The sequence below is a fragment of the Physeter macrocephalus genome, chromosome 13 (genome assembly GCF_002837175.3).
Source record: "Physeter macrocephalus isolate SW-GA chromosome 13, ASM283717v5, whole genome shotgun sequence".
Lineage (NCBI taxonomy): Eukaryota > Metazoa > Chordata > Mammalia > Artiodactyla > Physeteridae > Physeter > Physeter macrocephalus.
The window spans coordinates 635,051-650,829 of NC_041226.1; the positions used below are offsets into that span (position 1 = coordinate 635,051).

General features: G+C 42.8%; 2 protein-coding genes across 4 annotated transcripts in view; one reads left to right on the forward strand and one right to left on the reverse strand.

The window, feature by feature from the left end:
• Positions 1-2,717: 2,717 nt before the first annotated feature.
• On the reverse strand, positions 2,718-4,256 carry LOC129392693 (basic salivary proline-rich protein 1-like). Its single transcript, XM_055089660.1, has 2 exons — positions 4,185-4,256; positions 2,718-3,971 (listed from the first exon to the last, which is right to left on the reverse strand). The coding sequence occupies exons 1-2, from the start codon at positions 4,254-4,256 to the stop codon at positions 2,718-2,720; spliced, it is 1,326 nt and encodes a 441-aa protein (XP_054945635.1).
• Positions 3,076-15,779, forward strand: part of ZMYM2 (zinc finger MYM-type containing 2) — a 95,400-nt gene continuing 82,696 nt past the window's right edge. For 2 of the 3 annotated variants that reach the window (XM_028497818.2, XM_028497819.2), the window contains exon 1: positions 4,189-4,257. The gene's annotated coding sequence lies outside the window, so the exon portion shown is untranslated. Of the gene's footprint in view, positions 3,093-4,188; positions 4,258-15,779 lie in introns of those variants that run through there. The other variant, XM_055089582.1, reaches the window with a different exon arrangement.

The following is a 15,779-nucleotide window of genomic DNA, read 5'->3' on the forward strand; positions in this document are numbered from 1 at the left end:
TGTGATTAGTGCAGAATAACTCCACACACACACATACACACACACACACAATTTTAGTAACAGCCTTATCAAGTTATAATTCCATACCATACAATTTATCCACTTAAAGTGAACAATTCCGTGGTTTTTAATATATTCAGAGCTGTCCAATCATCATTACAATCAATTTGCTCCAAAAAGACACTCCATACACTTTAGCTATAACTCCTCACCTCCCTAGGCCTAGGGAACGAATATTCTACTTGCTATCTCTATAAATTTGCCTTACCTGGATAATTCACATAAATGGAATCATACTATGTATGGTGTTTTGTGTCTGGCTTACTTCCTTTGGCGTCATGTCTTCAAGGTTCCCCCGTGTTGTCAGAACTTCATGCCTTGTTATTGCTGAATAATACTCCATTTTATGGATCTACCACGTTTTGTTTGTGCATTCATCAGTTAATGGACATTCGGGTTGTTTCTACCTTCTGGAAATTATGAATAGTTCTGTTGTAAACATTCATATAATTATTTTTATAAGTACTTTTCTATAAAATTAAGTGTAGTTTTTCTTTAAATTATGACACAAAACTTTTTTTTTCCCCAGCTTTCAACTCTCAGCTAAAATTCTCCCTGATATCATGTAGGTAACCCAGTGAACATTTTCATGCACAAATGGACTTGAATTAATACAAAATGTGACTAATATATACTACAGTAATTATTAGTCTTGTTAATTATTTATAAAACATCAATAATTTCATAATTAGTAGCAGTACAGAGCTTCCTTAAATTGAACAGCACGCAGCAATCCAATCTATCGCTGAAGTCTATGACAGAGCTTATTTGGAAGTACCTCTACTTAAGCCTTCTAACTAACTATAAATTCAACGAAGAGAAGTTACTGCAACGGTACATGGTAACAGAAAAGGGATGGTACTGTAAGTTTTCACGGAGTGATTACAGTGTTGCCCTGCATTTGGTAATAGGGGACATTTCTGTGGTGAAGATACTGACATCGAGAATGTCAATGTAGGACAGTACTGTGTAATACACAGAGTCTTACAAGGATATTTTGTTTTATCAAAAATTGAAAAATTTTATAATTAAGAAATAAAATGCAGAAAAATAAATGATGCCATTTTGAGAAAGTGGGTTTAAATACATATTGGACATACTCCAATTTAAATAAAGAGCAGTATATTTATTGCATTTAGCCATAGGTGTGAGGACTACTTGTTTTATTCCTAATGAATCTCACTTTCTACTAGACTATGCTAAGTGGCATCTCTATAAAGTCAGTCTTTACTGAGACCTTCATGGATAATTATAACTTCATTAAAAAGTTCATGTTGACTTACTTCACTCTGTATGACAGACTCTAGGTTCATCCACCTCGCTACAAATAGCTCAATTTCGGTTCTTTTCACGGCTGAGTAATAGTCCATTGCATATGTGCCACATCTTCTTTAACCATTCATCTGTCGATGGACACTTAGGTTGCTTCTATGTCCTGGCTATTGTAAAGAGTGCTGCGATGGAACATTGTGGTGGGAAGTTGCTGCATAGCACAGGGAGATCAGCTCGGTGCATTGCGACCACCTAGAGGGGTGGGATAAGGAGGGTGGGAGGGAGACGCAAGAGGGAGGGGTTATGGGGATATATGTATGCATATAGCGGATTCACTGTTATACAGCAGAAACACACCATTGTAAAGCATTATACTCTAATAAAGATGTTAAAAAAAAAGTTCATGTTGTTCACCATCGTGTTTAACTTTAAAGTGTAACAACACCCGTCTATTTACTAGTAGGCAATCCTGAAATTTGGGTCCACTTTATCCATCCATTTACTCCTCAACAGCGTCGGCTGCAGTCCCACCGACGGCCGCCAGGGCGGCCTCCCCGCTCGCCTCCTACGTGGAATCTCGGGACCCGCACAGCCCGTGACGTGCGCCCGGGACATAGGTGTAGACGGCGAACAAAAGCCGAGTCCTGCCGCCCAGGTGGCTCCTTGGTCGGAACTCGCCCGGCCCGACCGGGCCCAGCCCGGCCAGCACCTGCGTTCCCTCCCGCCACGGGGCCGGCCAGACCGCCTCGGGGCCAACGAGGACAGAGGCCCAGGGGCTGGGACGCGGCGGCCCCGCGGGGGGCGGCCCAGCCCTTCCGACAGGCGGGCGCCCGGCTCGGGGACCCGCAGCCGCCTCCATCTTGGCCAGCGGAGGCGGGAGCGGCGTCCGGCCCGGGCCCCGTCGCGCCGGCCAGGGCCAGGTGCGGAGCCGGCAGCGGGCGCCGTCCCGGCGGCCGGGCGGCGGGGCCCAGCCCGGGCTTCCCGGGACGAGTCGGAGTTGCCCCCAGTTCCCCCCGCGGCCCCGACAAGATGGAGGACGTCGTCTCCTCCCGCAGCCATGACGGGAGCGAGGGACGCCTCCCCACGGGGCTGAGGCAAGGGGAAGCGCTTCCAGCCTTCGGAGCACGCGGGCCCCCCTGCCGCCGGCCTCCCGGCCCCCGGCTCCCGCCCGCGTCGCCGAAGCCCCTGCCCGCTCGGCCCTCACGGGGCTCCCAGACACTGGACAGGGAGGGCGTGGGGGACATCGAGGCCGCGGCGCTCCTCGGGCGGCGTCGCTCGCGGCCGCTGCAGGGTCAGGCGGGCCGGCTCAGGCCCTCGGGCCGCCCGGTCCCGATAGCTCTCTGCCCCTAGGGGCCGAGCCGAGGCGGGTGCGGCGGGCACGGGAGTCATCGGCCCGACCCTGACTGGCCGAGCCGGAGTGGGGGCGGGGAAGGGGGGGGGGTGTGGGTGGAATGGAGGTGCGGGGGTGTGGCCTGCGCCTGAAGGACAGGGCGTCGGACCACCCCCTCGAGGGGGGGTCCTGAAGGAAGGCGGACGCAGCCAATGGGCGTGCCCGAGGCCCCTGGCCCGCCCTCCCAGGCCGCCAGTGAGGGCGTGGGGGGCGGGGCTTGCCGGGCCGGGCCGCGCCGCCGCGGCCGCAGCCTCCGCCTCCTCACCAGCGCTAAAGCCGGGACTGGACCGAGCGGAGTTGCGCGTGTTGCCGAAGGGGGGGGGGGCCGGGGGCGGGGAGGTTCGTTCCGCGGAGCCGCAGCCAGAACCGGGTGAGGCTTGTCCCCGCCGAGTCTCCAGCCCAGGGCCGCCGACAGTGGGGGTGGCCGGGAGCGGCGCAGCCTCCGGAGGCGGAGGCGGAGGCGGAGGCGCCGGGAGGCGGAGATGGGTGAGGGCGGCCTCCGGAGCCTCCCACCGACCCGGGACAAGCGCCCCGCGGCGCGGCCGCCGTCGCCGCTAGCGCGTCGGGGCCTCGGGCTGCCGGCGGCTCCGCTGATGTCCCAGGCGCCTTGGCGGGCGGCCCGCGGTCTGCGGGAGTGCGGGCGCGGCCCCGAGGGCCGGGTGAGGCGGCCGCTGGCGGCGGGGGTCGCTCGGGGCCGCCCGGGGCGGGGGGCGGGGGCAGGCGGCGGGAGGGAGGGGCGCCTCCGTGGGCGCTCGGGGCCGCGCTCGCACAGTCCCGGCGGCGGCGACGGCGCGAGGACCCCAAGTTTGGCGGCTGGGTGCTCGGGGCCGCGCTCGCACCCTCTCGGCGGCGTCGCGAGGTCCCCAAGTTTGGCGGCGAGGGCGCGGGCCCCCCGCGCCGGTCCCCTCCTCTGCCGCCCCGGCCCCGGCGCGCGCGCGGCTCGGCTCCGCACGTATTGTTTGGCCGGGTCTCTAATGGCGGACGGGGAGGCAGCGCTGCCGGTCGCCGACTGCGGGGGGGCAAGTCTCGGGCCCGGGGCAAGAGCTCGGGGCAAATGCGGGGGGTTTCCGCCCCGCGGTGACGCGAGCCGCCCCCCGCCCCTGAGCGGATGCGGGCGCGATGGGGACGGCGCCTGGTGGGCCGATTCGGGGGATAGGATTCCCCGCTGGCGTCGAGGCTGCGCTCGCCCTTCCCCCTCCCCCTCCCGGAGCAGGCCTGCTGCCCTCCGCCTCCTCCCTCCAGGGTTTGCCTTTCACGTGGGTTTTGGTCCCAAATAAAAATTTTACGCCGTTTCGCTCTACTTTACGTAGGAGAGGGTTGTTGGTCACGGGCTGGGGAGCAATAATCGAAGGTCCGAACCTCTTTGACCTCTTATTCCCTTTTCTGTCTCCTCCTGGTGGAAAGGGCTTGGTTCTCCCACCTGGTTAGGTGTTCTTGATCCATTTTTCATTTTTCCTCTTACCCAGGACCAGGAGTTGCCTTCATCTCTACCTGGTGCATCTCTGGCAGAACGTGAGGAGGAAAACACCCCCATTGTGAGTCTTTTGCCCCTCATTTGAGGCTTTTAGAGGACGTTGTCAGGTTGTCGGGCTGGAGCGTCTCCGTTGTTTTGAGGGGGAGGAGCTTTCCCCTGGGTGGCAGCTGCCCCCGGGGCGCAGCCTGGGTAATGGCTGGTGAGGCAGCTGGGAGTGGGCGCTGCTGTTTGCACCGCTGCAGACATCTCCTGCTGCAATACCAACCTCAGCAACCAGACGACGGGCTCCTGCAGCTGCTCACGTTACCCGGGAGGAGGGGTGGGGGAAGGAGGGCATATTGCTGGCGCCCTCTAGAGTTCCAGGGCGGGAAGTGAAGTTGTTGCGTTTTTGATGCTCGGTGTGCAACCATCTTTAACACTTTCTCTTCCTTTACAACGGAGAATTGATTGAAGGGGTTGGAGGAACAGAAAGACGGATTTAACTCTGTGTGTACGACGTAAAACACAAATTTTGACTCCTGGGGTTCATGAGTTGGTAGATGTCTTTGATGTGTTTGCTTAGGAAAGGGCATGAGGTCCACTCCTCCAGTTCTCTTAGTTTACCAGCTAGTGTGCTGGTGAGACCAGTCCGCTGCTCTGGTTACTCTTAGTCCCCAATATTTTGTGATGCTCAGTCTTCACTCAAGTTATTCTTGAACGTGTTATCTGAGGGTTATCGTTTATTGCTTGCAATTTGTTGGTTTTAAGGTAGTCTTGGAATGTGCGAGACACTAAGGTGAACTTAAGGAGTCATTTTCCATCAATTGAAATTAGTTACAAAATATTAGTTAATTTTAGCATTCTAGACAAATTGTATCTCTGGAGCCTCCTGACAGTTGGTATTGTAACTTGCAGATCTCTGTCAGAGGTGAGTCATGAGTATAGTAGCTCATGCTTAAATATTAAGTCCCAAATGGGTCAAAAAATAATTGATGATGAACATACTGATTGCATACTGATTGTGAAGGATGATGTGAGGATGGCAACTTGTATGAAACAAACACTAGTTGAGGCAGGTGCCGGGTACTTTCATGTATTATTTCCTGTAGTCTTGGCCAATAGCCTGCAGGGTAATAAAAATAGCATGCATTGAGCCCTTATTGTATGCCAGCACAATAGTAAGCTAAGCTTTTTTAAAAAGTTAGCTATGAAAACTTTCAAATTTATGAGTGAGAATAGTATATTGAACCTCTTTGTACCTATCATTTACATTCTATAATTATCAACACATGTCCAGACTAATTTTTAACATGTATTAAGTAATTTAGTCCTCATGAAAACCTAGTGTGTTTTTTTTTTTTGGCGGTACAAGGGCCTCTCACTGTTGTGGCCTCTCCCGTTGCGGAGCGCAGGCTCCGGACGCGCAGGCTCAGCGGCCATGGCTCACGGGCCCAGCCGCTCCGCGGCACGTGGGATCTTCCCGGACCGGGGCACGAACCCGCGTCCCCTGCATCGGCAGGCGGACTCTCAACCACTGCGCCACCAGGGAAGCCCAAAACCTAGTGTTTTTATTCCTGTTTCGTAGAGGAGGAAACAGAGGCATAGGCAGATACCCAGGTAGTAGTATTTGGTAAAGCAAGGATTTGAACTTAACCAGTTTGATTACAGGCCTACGTTCAGCAACTGTGTTGTCCTGTTTTATTTTTAAATTTTTTATTTATTTTATTTTATTTTGTTTTACTTTTTGGCCACGAGGGGGCGGGGAGGTGGAATGTGGGATCTTAGTTCCCCCACCAGGGATTGAACCCACGCCCCTGCATTGGCAGCTTGGAGTCCTAACCACTGGACTGCTAGGGAAAGTCCCATGTAGTGTCCTGTTTTAAAGTATATAATATGCTTGTTTTACAAATTTAGAAATTGAAACTGAAAAAAATGGAAGGTTACAATTTTCTTAGCGTATATTGTTTTCATGGAGAACAGTGGGTAAACAAATAGGAATGTTTGACTCTTACTGAGTACCTTTTAAAAAAATAGTAGTACCACAGTTATCAATTAGATTATTTGACTGCCTTAAAACTAACAGGGTCTGTTTGAATCAGAAATAATATATTCTCTTTTTTCAGTGTGTGTGCAATTTAGTATCTATAATTGTTTCCTAAATATTGTAACTTGAATGACTATAACTTCTGTAGTGAGTTTAAAGCTCTTTTCAGGCATTAGATCATTCAGATATAGTGGATCAAGGATTAGATCTTTCAACTAGATGGGCAATGCTTATTTTATCACCGCATATTTTCACAAAAGATTTACCTTTCTAAAGTTTTTTCCTTTGTTCTTATTTGTGATGACGGGGGAAGGTCGATTGGTTAAGTAAACATTTGGAGATGAGGACACACAAAATGTATAATCAGGACTTTCCTGTAATGTCAACACATGTATACTAATGAAAACCATGGTTCTTTCTAATACAGTTGATCCTTGAACTACATGGGTTTGAATTGTTGGTCCACTTACACCCGGATTTTTTTCAATGCTACACCATCTGCAGGCAGTTGGATCTGCGGATACGGAGGAACTCAGTAAAAGGAAGGACCAACTATAAGTTATACATGGATTTTCTTCCTCCCTCCCTCCTTCCTTCCTTCCTCTTTCCGTGCATGAGGGATCAAACCTGTGCCCCCTGCAGTGGAAGCTTGGAGTCCTAACTACTGGACTGCCAGGGAATTCCCTATACATGGATTTTCAGCTGCTACCCCCTGACCCCCCCAGTTTTTGAAGGGATGTAGTTCTTGTTTTCCTTAATGATTTAGCTCAGAATTAAAAATTCTTTTACTTAAAAACACCAACTAATGGTGCTTTAATGCGCCAGACAATAAGATGAAGATAAGCTGACAATTTTAAATTGACATTGATTAAATCAGAGTTCTTTATTATACTTAAATTTATTGCACACTTAATGTGAGGTGCTTAGAAGTATTTTGACATTTAAAAATACTTCACATATTTATGGTACTTTTCTTTAATGCATCCTTAATAGTATGTATTCCTCCCATTGTCCTTTTAAACAGTTGAGGGAAAGAGAGAGTGGTCCCTGCTTTTCCATGTTCTGCTTATATAATCTCATGGGCTGGAGTTTTGTACCTCATGTGGTGGGACATCTCTGAATCACTAAGATGTCACACAGATGCTGACAATGAACGTTTCAGACTTTTGTGTGGATATGGAGCTTGACATACCATCTTTGTACAACAGTGTTCATATCCTTAAAAGTTTTATTGTATGTTGCCCTTGTTTGAGGTACAAAAGTGCCTAAACTTAATGCATTTGAGACAAAATGAATCTTCACCTTTAGTCAGATGCTGTGTTATTACTGTGATGGAAAGAATGTGTATGAATGCCGGAGCTCTCTTTGTTGTCAAAAGGTGTGGTATAATTAGAAATTTTATATCTTTTTCTAGGCATTCATGGCTGTCTGCCTCATTAACAATATTATTCACACATATATTATTGTATTGAATAACACTTACTCTAGGAGGACTTCGGCATATTCAACTTGCATGAGTTCTTTTTAGGCAATGCAAGATTAGCCTAAACCCAAGTGCTTTCTCCCGTTGGATTATCTAACAGTATTTTACGTAGGGCATTTTAAGTTAGGAAACAAGTACACAGAGAGATTGTGTTGATTCCATGCATTTTCCATTTTTTCATTTCAGTTGGTTAATTTTTTTCTGTTCCTGTCAGAGCATAGAATTGGGATTTTAGAATTGAACAGGACTTCTAAGCTAAGGAAATCCCAGAGTTCTTATGAACAACTCCAATATGTAAGAACCATAAAGTTGTCACTGAGAAAAGTTGCTTTTAGATAAATCAGTAATTTTGAACTATGGGGCTCTGGGTAACAACTGTAGTTTTTTATTTTTTATTTTGGTTGTTCACCAGCAAGAAAATTGTTTTACATAGTGGGAATTGCAAATTTTTATATCTGTAACCTGTTTTTAAACAAGTCACTTTTGTAATCTTAGGTTTCTGTTATAAAATAGTAACGAGAAGAGAATGATGAAGGCCAGCACTAAACGCTTAGCTTAGTAACGAGAGAAGTCGGCCATCCTGAAGTGTGGTAAACGTTGGATTACACACATTTGAGCGTATCTGTTGTTTTATTGCATATTTTTAAATGTATTAATTTTTTGGATCAAGTTTTACACAACACTTGCAGCATTTTGTAACTGCAGAATAAATTTTTGTGAACTATTGAAAAGTCTAGAGTTAAAATGTGTAGAGAGGTTTGCTAAATTGCTTGCTCACATGACTAGTTTGGGATTTGTTCTTAGTTCTATTTTATTTTTAACTTCATAGCAGTCCGTTGAAAATTACAAGTAATAAAATTTAAGAAAACTTTGGGGTCTTTAATTTGAAAGAAGGGTATGACTGTTGGGTGTTTTATTTTTACTGATTTGATCAGTGTCCCATAAGTGTTAATGTTTACTACTTCAAGAAATGATTTAAGAGTAAACTTTGGATATTAGGATAAATATTTGATAGTCCTGGCTTTAAAAAAAAACAACTTTCACATATTTGTGTTATTAATGTGATCTTGTTTTTATCTTTCTTGAAGAGTTACCAAATTATTGTTAGAGAATTTCAGCTGTTTTCTTTAATATCAGTAGGCTGCCAAGGGTCAGATTTCTCTTCTGCAGCGGGTTCTAGATATTTTTCTCTCTATGTTCCTAGTGAATTTGAAGGTCAAATTTGTTTTTGTGAATTTAAAGTATTTTATCCTTAAATTATTAAATATTTTAGTGTGATTCTGATATTAAATTGTGATTTAAGATAAATTTACTAGGAATAGGATTAATTGTTGCAACCTCATTAAAATTTTTGGGAAAGATCTGTTATAGTTCTTGCAATAAACATTTTTTTTTTCTAACTATACATTTTGATTGGATAAGAAAAATACTTAGGACTTCCCTGGCGGTCCAGTGGTTAAGACTCCATGCTTCAACTGCAGGGGCAGTGGGTGTGATTCCTGATGGGGGTAAGATCCCACATGCTACGGCCAAAAAAAGAAAAATACTTTTTAAGTAAATATTTTAAGTAATATTGTGATGCACAGTTAGAGGTTTCAGGCAGAAGAAAGTTTATAAAATGTGACTGATACAATAAAACAGATTATTCAGTTGTAGTGCCATGTATATGTTACTTTTTCTGTAGTAGCCTAGATTCCTTTATTAATTGTAAGAATTTAATCTGAAATTATGGTTTTGTAACTTAAAAACATTAAAGAAACTTTGTAATAGTGGAACAGTTTCATAATCATTCGTTTCAAAGAGGTATATCTTTTGCCTAGGAAGAGTGGTGTTTCTTGGACTATTGAGTTGGACCAGACTGAGAATAGTTCATGGTAATCAGGGCTCTGTGGAAATCATTTATTCAACAAATTGTGTATCGTATACCATCTATTATATATCAAGTAGTCATAAAAGATGTGTTCTGTTAATGTTGGCTAGCAGTTTCTTTGGTGCTAATGCTCATTTGGGGTGGCCCCAGTGATTATCAGATTAGTGAATTTTGTTTCCAGTTCTGTGGAAGTAAAATTAGAGTGGAAGTGAAAATTTAGGTTAAACGAAATTTTTACCTTGTCTTTTTGTTTTAGGTTTCTATTGGTATTTTTTTCTTTGAAGCTTGTTTTTTTTTTTTTTTTGTGGTATGCGGGCCTTCCTCTGTTGTGGCCTCTCCCGTTGCGGAGCACAGGCTCCGGACGCGCAGGCTCAGCGGCCATGGCTCACGGGCCCAGCCGCTCCGCGGCATGTGGGATCCTCCCATACCGGGGCGCGAACCCGGTTCCCCTGCATCGGCAGGCGGACGCGCAACCACTGCGCCACCAGGGAAGCCCCTGAAGCTTGTTTTATTTTAATTATTTTAGTTTATTTTGATTATTTCTGGCCCTCACGTGGTATCTGAATTCTTGTATGTTCATGTTTGTATGTTTGTTTTTTTCCCTAAATTCTTTTTTAAAAAAATAATTAATTTCTGGCTGCGCTGGGTCTTCATTGCTGTGCGCGGGTTTTCTCTAGTTGGGGCGAGTGGGGGCTCCTCTTCACTGCAGAGCACGGGCTCTAGGCGTGCGGGCTTTAGTAGTTGTGTCACGCGGGCTCAGTAGTCGTGGCTCACTGGCTCTAGAGCGCAGGCTCAGTAGTTGTGGCTCACGGGCTTAGTTGCTCCGCTGGACCATGATTGAACCCGTGTCCCCTGTATTGGCAGACGATTCTTAACCACTGCGCCACCAGGGAAGTCCTGTTTGTTTGTTTTGAAGTAATGAAAAATTTGCTCCTGTTTTAATTAGTTATATAAATTTGTCGCTTTAAAATTAAACTTGTTTTAGCTTTACAACTTTCATTACTATGAATATTGTGTCACTTTCTATGTTTATTTTTGTATGTCTGTTTTAATACTGTGAAGTCCTGTTTCCAGGAAGTCATTACATTCTATATCTGCAAACAGTTTTAGTTGCTCATGAAAGCTTGTGTTGAAGTTGGTCTGTTTCTTCCATGACACAAGCTCCTGACTGCCACTATTCCTTGTTGTCTTCATTTGTAGAATCACGTTTTCCATCCTTGATGTCCTTGCCCAGCTGTTTTCATCCTATATTCCTCTTGGACTTGTGTTTATTTGCCTTTCCTAACTTTCTTTTGCATTAAAAAAAAAAAATTACCACACAGTATCTGGAAAAGCATCCTATGTTGTAAGTCTAATTTTGCTGTATTTATATGACGCATATCCAGATTTTATTAAACTTTAGAATTTGGTGAGATCATGGAAGAAATTTGCTGAAAATTATCAAATTTCACTTAAAATAAATTTTATTTTATATAAATTATGCCTCAGTAAAACCGTTAAAAACCATTTTTACTCCACCATTTACCAATTTGTGGTCTCTGGTAAATCATTTAACCTCTAACCCTTAATTTACTCATACGACAAATAAGTATAGTACTGCCTGCTTTCTTGAGATTGCTGTGAAGTGGGTTAAAAATAATACAGAGTATGTGATTGGCCAATAGTAGGTGCTCAGTTAACAGCAGCTACAGTTCTTCCCTATTTATGTAGAGCAAACATCATGAATTTGTTGCCACCACTGGGACAGTAAACTCAGTGAATGCTCATGCGATAGAAGGAATTACGTTCCTGTTCACAGCCTTCTCTCTGACGGCTCCTTCATTAGTCTTTTAAGTGTGCTAACATGCTCTCTCCTCCAGAATCTCTGCATCTTTCCCAAACTTCCTTTTCCTGTACTTTTCCAAAGAAACTCACTGATTTGCACTCTCAACACTATACCAAATCTGCTGTTTTGAGGTCACTAGTGACTTAATTTTCAAATCTTAGGTGACTCTTTTTTTGTCTTAATTCTGTAAGATTTGAAATTTATTATATTCCTTGAAACTCTATTGACTTCTGGGACTTTGAACTTAACATTATCTTCTACTTCTGATGATCTCCTTCACTTCCCCTCATTAGATTCAAATATGGAGACCTTTATGTATCCTTATTTCCTAAGGTACTTAGCCCTCTCCTGTTTTGTTTTGTACTTTGACCTTAGTCCATTTTGTTAGAAAGTGGGAGTTATATTTACAAGGCACTTTCATCCTATTTCTTTCTCCAGTATACAGCCAGATTAATTTTCCCTAAAGCCCAGTCTGATCACATCACTCACTCTTCAAAATCTTCAAGGATTCTTGCTGGCATGTGAAACAAAATACAAACTTACAAACTAAGCCTGGGCTTTAAAACCCTTAAAAAGAAGAAATCAATTAGGAAATGCGTAATATGTGATTTTTTTAAGGCAGATTCTCGGTGTTCAGTTTGTGGAGACAGTCATGTAAATGAATAACTGTAAACAATGAAGCATAATCGGTGACCTACAGAAATGAGTAGTTGTATGCATATCAGAAAGGACAGTTCTTAATATTTTGGTTATAAAGATAAAATGTGCCCTTACAATCAAGTAATAAAGAAGTATGTGACATAGAAAGTGTAAGTTCCCCCATAATCCCATGATGATTTTTTTCCTGCTCATCATACTAATAATTTTGCATATATATTGTTATCAACAGTCAACATTGTCGATAATTGCTTCCCTGTCCTTATGTTGCCAAAGTCTTCAGCTGATTCATGTTTGAATTCTACTAATCAGTGTATTAGAGCAGGTCACAAGTCTCAGTTCTGTATGATAGAGGGTCATGTAGTAGCATTAGTTCAGCAGAAGCTTCGTGAGCACGGTGGGAAGAGTGGCGGTGAAACTGAGCCTGCCCGGAAGGTGGGGTCAGGTCAGGCAGGAGTCTTATAACGGAAGGAGACTGGAAAGCCGTGGAAGAAGCAATTGATGTAGTCTGATTTAATTTTTAAAAAGATCTTTAGATAGTCTGGGGAATATAGTAGGTGACATCAGTAATCCAACAGAAAAATAGTGATGAATTTCTAGGGCTAGAGGAGTGTCAGAAGAGATGGTTAGAAGTGGACAGTTTCAAGATATATTTTGGAAGTAGGATAGGAATTGGGGATGGCATGGCTGTAGGTGAAGAAAGGAGAAGAAATTAAGGCCTCCAGACTTCTGGTATGAGTAGCTAGACACATAACATCCCCAAGTGGCAGAGACTGGAGGAGGGGCAGATAAAGAGTGAAAGAGCATGCTTGGATAACTAGATGTAGGGAGTAGGCAGTTTGGGGCTTTGAAACATCTTGATTGAGATAAATTAAGGACTCTGGGACATTGAGGTATTATTTAAAATCATGGGAGTGGATGAGATCCCCAAAGAAAGTTAAAATTACTTGAAAGTACATTGCAGTTAAAGTTTCATCCTTTGGGAAAGAAGAGATTATTCCTTACCCCAGAAATTCTGTGCCCTAGAGCTAACCTGAATCAATTAATTAATTAATTAATTTACTAGATCAAAAGGGATTTTTGTTTAGATGCTGTCATAGCCCTTGAATGGATTTTTAGGATGTTAATTAAATGATTCCTGTCAGCTTCTAAAGCCAGAGTAGCATTGTTGTGGATCTCTAATAAAGATATGTTATAAAATGATTTCATGGCTAGATGGGTAAGCAGCATGAGGTTATAATCTGTGTTCATCTATCATTGACCCCTGTCCCCTTTGCTCACTCCCCAGAGGTTAGTGGTAGCATCAGTTTAGTGTGTATTACTATAAATCCTTTTTGTGCATATACTAACATGTACCTATAAGAGTAATAAAGTAAATTTATGTGTGCATTTTAAAAACATGTATATATATCTTTCTGCAACTTGCTTTTTTCACTTAGTGGTATGTCTTAGACATTTTTCTGAGTACATAAAGGTCTCTTTAAACTGTTGTGTGATACTTCATGACATGGATTTAACAGTTTAGCTATTCTGTTGGTAGACATTTAGTCTATTTGGAATTTTTTGTTATATATAAAATTCTGCATGAAATTATACGTGTAGTAGTTTCTTTGGGTTCATGTGTGTTTTCTCTGGGGGAGATTCTGGAGAATAGGAATTACTGAGTCAGTATGTGCATATTACATGTTTTTATAGGTACTGCCTGATTGCCTTCCACTGGACCACAGTACTGACTACCCTTTCTACTAGTTTCTCCACATTCTTGACAATCCTGGATGTTCTCAAATAGTTAAAGTTTTGTCAGTTTAATTTATGTTCTTTCTAAAGTATGGATATCAGTTCTTGTCATATCGATTACAAGTATATATACACATTATATATTATGTATAACATATTTTTTGTAAATTTTTATACCTTATTTATGGTGCTTCTTTGCTATGTAAACGTTTTATAATGTAATGGGAAAAATCCGTTTCACTATTGCAAGAAATAGGAGCAATTATGAATATGCAAGACTTTTATGAAGGAAATTGTAAAATAATACAGTAGGACAATGAGAAAACCAGAAGGGACAGATTTACATATGTCTGGATGGGAAGACTTCAATAATGTAAAAAAAATTAATATTTTTGTCTTCAAATATCTCTAAATTCAATGAATCCTAACTAAATACCAGAATAGATACATATGGTACCAAATTTAAAAGGTAAAAAGGGTAGAAAGGTTAAAAAAAAAAAAAAAAAAAAGGAAGACTCCCCCCTCCCCATCCACACAGTTCTCTTCCTTAGAAGCAAACCACTGTTGTCGTTTTCTAGGCCATTTATCTAGAGTTATTCTGTGCATGTGTGCGCGTGCTCACGGTGCATATGTTTATCCATTGTTAGGTGCCTTGCTTGCATTTATTTTATGGGAGAGGTGGTTCCATGTTAGTATGGAAGTATGTTGAGAGCTGCCTCAGTTGTTTCCAAGGCTGCCTAATGATTTTTCACTGTTTGTCTTTATTGTCATTCATTTTATCAGTTGTCTATTGAGAGACATTTAGGGTGTTTCAGTCTTTTAACTTAACAATGAATGTCTTTACATTTTGTTCTTAAAAACATGAGATGATGTATCTGTAGGAAGAATGTGTAGAAGTGGAATTGCTTGGTCAAAGAAATATTTTTTTGAGTTGCTGTCAGTAGAAGTTGTACCAGTTTACGCTGATTTACACTATAAGAGTACACAGTTAAACCTTTTGATTTTTGTCAGTGTGTTAGGAGAAAATTGGTGGCCCTTTAGAGTTTTAACTTGGATTTCTCTTAAATATTTCATATATTTAAGAGACATCTGTATTTTCTTGTGAACTCTGTTCACTTTTTTTGGGTCCTTTGTTCTCACTGGTTGTTGGTTTATCTCATTGATTGTAGGACCTCTTTGTCTTCATTTTTTTAGGATATGAGTTGCAAATATTTCCTTTGTAGTTAATCATTGTTGTATGTTTGGTATTTTTTCCCCCCATAGAGGTGTCTTCTATTTTTTTTTTTTTTTTTTTTCAGAAAAAAATTCTGGTAAAATGTATTAACATAAAATTTACTGTTTTTACCTTTTTTAAATGTATAGTTCTGTGGTATTAAGTATATTCATAAGTGTCTTTTAAAAATCACCACTGTTTATTTCCAGAGCCTTTTCATCATTCCCAGACATAAGCACCATACTCATTAAACAATGCCCTGTGCCTCTTTACCACAGCTCCTAGTGACCTCTCCTCTACCTTCTGTCTCTATGAAATTGCCTATTGTAGGTACCTTAAATAAGTAGAATCTTAAAATGTTTGCCATTTTGTGCCTGGCTTATTTCACCTAGCATGTTTTCAAGGTTCATCTATGTTGTGGCATATATCAGAATTTCTTTCCTTTTTAGGACTGAATAATACTCCATTGTATACCTACATTTTGTTTATCCATTCGTTGATGGACCCTTGGGCTCATTCTACCTTTTGGTCATTGCGAATAAGACTGCTGTGAACATTGGTGTGCAAGTATCCATTTGAGTCCCGGCATTCAGTTCTTTTGTATATATGTATATAAATAAATCTAGACGTGGAATTGACTGCTCATATGTTAATTCTACATATAACTAATTTTTGTACGTCTTTCCAGGACTTGTTATTTTCCTTTTTAAAAAAATAACATCCAGGGCCTCCCTGGTGGCGCAGTGGTTAAGAATCTGCCTGCCAGTGCTGGGGA